A 3,897-nucleotide genomic window follows, 5' to 3' on the forward strand; every position below is an offset into this window, starting at 1 on the left:
AACAAAAGAGAATGAATGTATTAGCAACTCTTTTAGTTTCTGATCCTGCTAACAGATTTCAACAAGGCGCAGACTAATAATTAAAAGAATATAGCAGTAATGAGCTAATAAAATTAATTTAATAGGAAGAAAGAGCCGAGTAGAATTAATATTTGATAATGCTTGAAGAAAGAATTTGAGGCACGAGACATTCTAGCAAATAAAAAATAGTTTTTAATTTTTGTCAAAGAACATGTTGCTTCCATTTCCCCCACTTTTTGTGATAAATGCCATACGCCCCTTGTTAAAGTCCCACGTAAGGGTGTCCTTTATACCATGGCCTGCTACATCATTATATCACGTAGGTGCCACTTGGCATATATATTTGCCATATGGAAGGGTTACATAAGTTAGGGAATAGCTCATGGTGAAATATTCTAGAACTATGGAGAATTTCATTGGAAAAGCTCTAGATATATATGGACTTGGTAGGAAGACTCTTTTGGAAAGCCTTGGAATGTTCTAGTCATGTAGAAAATTTTAGAGGGTGTACTTATTTGTAAATATGAAAGGACTTGTGGAATAATTATTATATACACACTAGCCCATAGGTGATTAGTATAAATAGGAAGCATTCATTTATAACTCAACAACCAAGCAAAACAATCAAGTTCTCTCTACAATAAAAAGCTTCCTTTGGAAAATTTCTCTTGTCTTTCTTATCTAACATTCACTTAGCGATCTTGAGTGTAGTATTTTAGGCTGACTTGGCATAACAAGATCGTGACTGAGTTGTGTATGATCGTAAGTAAGTTGTCAAGTATCGTATGTGCGCTTAGTTCAAGACTAAGGACGTGACAACGTGGTATCAGAACAAAGGTTACAACTAAGGGAATGGTGAACGATGGAGAAATTAACGCTGCCAACACCCAAACCAACGTCATCCAGGATGCTGCTGGCAATAGCGACCGTAACAAAAAGAGAAATGCCACCAACAAGAGCTAGTATGTTCCACCCGAGGTTCTGTCAAACTAAGGGCTTACATCCCAAAAACCATCTGCCACTGAGGTGAGCGAGGATGAAGTGGAGGTCCTACCCGAGGACATCTCGCTTGCTAAAGAGTGGGTGATGAAGATGAATGCTGGGATAGATGACATGGAGATCTTTGGCCAACGCTTGGGGAAGGTGTAAAGCACCCTTAGCATTCTTGAGGGGCACACTCTTGAAGAGATTGAGAGTGTCCGAAATGACTTGGAGGGACGTACACAGACCGAGATGGAACTAAGACAAACCATCACTACCTTGGAGTGAAGACTCATAGAGGTGGTGAGCACTATTGATGCCATGAAGGCTAAGATAAAGGTACCCGAGGAGAGTGTCGATGCTGGCATGACCGAGGCAGATAGTAATGTTGTTGTGACAAGGGAGGCCAAGATTAAGGCTCCCAAACCGCCGGTGTTCAAAGGTGTTCGTGATGTACAAGAAGTGGAGAACTTCCTTTGGCACTTGGAGAACTACTTCAGGCATAGTAGAGTGAGTGATGATAAGACTAAGATCAACATTGTTGTATTGTACCTCACAAAGATTGTTGCGTTATGGTGGTGTCGAAAGTGTGCTAACATAGAAAAGGGGCTATGCAAGATTGAGATGTGGGATCAGTTCAAGAAGGAGTTGAAGAAGCAATTCTACCCAGTGAATATGGTGTATGAAGCTAGGAGGAAGATAAGGGAGCTCCGACAAATGGACACAATCCGGGAGTATGTGCGCGAATTCACTACCTTAATGCTGGAAATCACGTCGTTGTCCGAGGAAGATTCCCTCTTCTACTTCATGGATGGGTTGCAAAATTGGGCAAAGCAGGAGTTAAGAAGACATCAAGTAGCCAATGTGGACGAGGCCATAGCAGTAGCCGAGTCACTTGTTGACTTCAAGATAGAGCCTCCCAAGTCTAAAGAAGGCAATGCCGAGAGGGGTGAGGGAGATCATGACGAGGACAATGAGAAAGGCATAGCCTAGGTATGTAAAGGTAATGGCAAGGCGCCATCCCATAATGGACTGGGTTCCAAGAAAAATGGCAAGGGGCTGGAAAACGGTAGCGAGTACGTGCCTAAGGGAGGGTGCTACTTTTGTAAAGGATCACATTGGGCAAGTGAATGTCCATATCTGGAGAGGCTTATAGCAATGATTGGGAACTTTGCTCAAGCACACAAGGGTGACACAAGAGGGACTGCCTGTATTGGGGGGATGCGCTTGGAATCTAAGACAAAAGTAGGGGATTCCAAAGCCTATCTTGGCACCATGCAAATGGAACATGGTGGCAACAAGAAAAGTTAGGCGTACATAGTTGAAGAGGATGGTGAGTTAAAAAGTGATGGCATACTATTAGACTTGGACGATGCACCAAGAAGAGGGGTTAAGTTTTCTAGCAAAGCTATGACCACGGAGGGCAGCCAAAAAGGGAGTGGAAGCATGGACCTGATGCATCAGAAGCTGCTAGACTTGGTTGAGTTGTGGGGAGATTCAGGCCAAGAGCAAGGAAAGGCATCCGATGAGCAGAGGATCGAGGTCATCAGTGCTAGCCATCGGGGCAAGAAGAAAGGTGACCAGTACCTTGTGACATGGGAAGGCAAACCACTCCATAGAGCATCGTGGCTAATGGACAAAGATCTCCGGTGATGCCAAGGCGAGGTGCACGCGTACGTGTCGATGCTTTGTACCGAGGGCGGCACAAAATTGGGTGGGGGAGAGTGTCATGGCCCGTCACATCATCATGCCACGTAGGTACCGCTTGGCATATATTTTTGCCATATGGAAGGGTTATATAAGTTAGGGACTATCTCATGGTGGAATATTCTATAAGTATGGAGAATTTTCTTGGAAAAGCTCTAGATATATATGGACTTGGTAGGAAGACTCTTTTGGAAAGCCTTGGAATGTTCTAGTCGTGTAGAAAATTCTAGAGGGTGTACTTATTTGTAAAAATGAAAGGACTTGTGGAACAAGTATTATTTACACACTAGCCCCTAGGTGATTAGTATAAATATGGGCATTCATTTGTAACTCAACAATCAAGCAAAACAATCAAGTTCTCTCTACAATAAAAACTTCATTTGGCAAATTTCTCTTGTCTTTCTTATCTAGCATTCCCTTAGCGATCTTGAGTGTAGCATTTTAGGCCGACTTGGCACATCAAGATCGTGACCGAATTGTGTAAGATCATAAGCAAGTTGTCAAGTGTTGCACGTGCACTTAGTTCAAGACTAAGGACGTGACAACGTGGTATCAAAACAATGGTTGCAACTAAGGGAATGGCGAAAGACGGAGAAATTAACGCTGCCAACACCCAAACCAACGTCATCCAGGATGCTACTGGCAAGAGCGACCGTAACAAAAAGAGAAATGCCACCAACAAGAGCCAGGAGGTGCCACCCGAGGTTGTGTCAAACGAAGGGCTAACATCACAAGAACCATATGCCACTGAGGCAAGCAAGGATGAAGTGGAGGTCCTGCCCGAGGACGTCTCGCTCGCTAAAGAGTGGGTGATGAAGATGAACGTGGGGATGGACGTCATGGAGATCTTTGTCCAATACTTGGCGAAGGTGGAAGGCACCCTTATCGTTCTTGAGTGGCACACTCTTGAAGAGATTGAGAGTATCCGAAATGACTTGGAGGGATGCACACAGACCAAGATGGAACTAAGACAAACCATCACTACCTTGGAGTGCAGACTCATGGAGGTGGTGAGCACTATCGATGCCATGAAGGCTAAGATAAAGGCACTCGAGGAACGTGTCAATGCTAGCGTGACTGAGGCTGACAGTAATATTGTTGTGACGGGGGAGGCCAAGATCGAGGCTCCCAAAACGCCAGTGTTCAAAGGTGTTCGTGATGCATAAGAAGTGGAGAACTTCCTTTGGC

At 44.1% G+C, this 3,897-nt stretch overlaps 1 protein-coding gene across 1 annotated transcript; it reads left to right on the forward strand.

The window, feature by feature from the left end:
- Positions 1 to 1,323: 1,323 nt before the first annotated feature.
- On the forward strand, positions 1,324 to 1,995 carry LOC138908148 (uncharacterized). The gene has a single exon (XM_070198792.1). The coding sequence runs from the start codon at positions 1,324 to 1,326 to the stop codon at positions 1,993 to 1,995; it is 672 nt and encodes a 223-aa protein (XP_070054893.1).
- Positions 1,996 to 3,897: the final 1,902 nt, after the last annotated feature.

This window comes from Nicotiana tomentosiformis, chromosome 3 (assembly GCF_000390325.3).
Source record: "Nicotiana tomentosiformis chromosome 3, ASM39032v3, whole genome shotgun sequence".
NCBI lineage: Eukaryota > Viridiplantae > Streptophyta > Magnoliopsida > Solanales > Solanaceae > Nicotiana > Nicotiana tomentosiformis.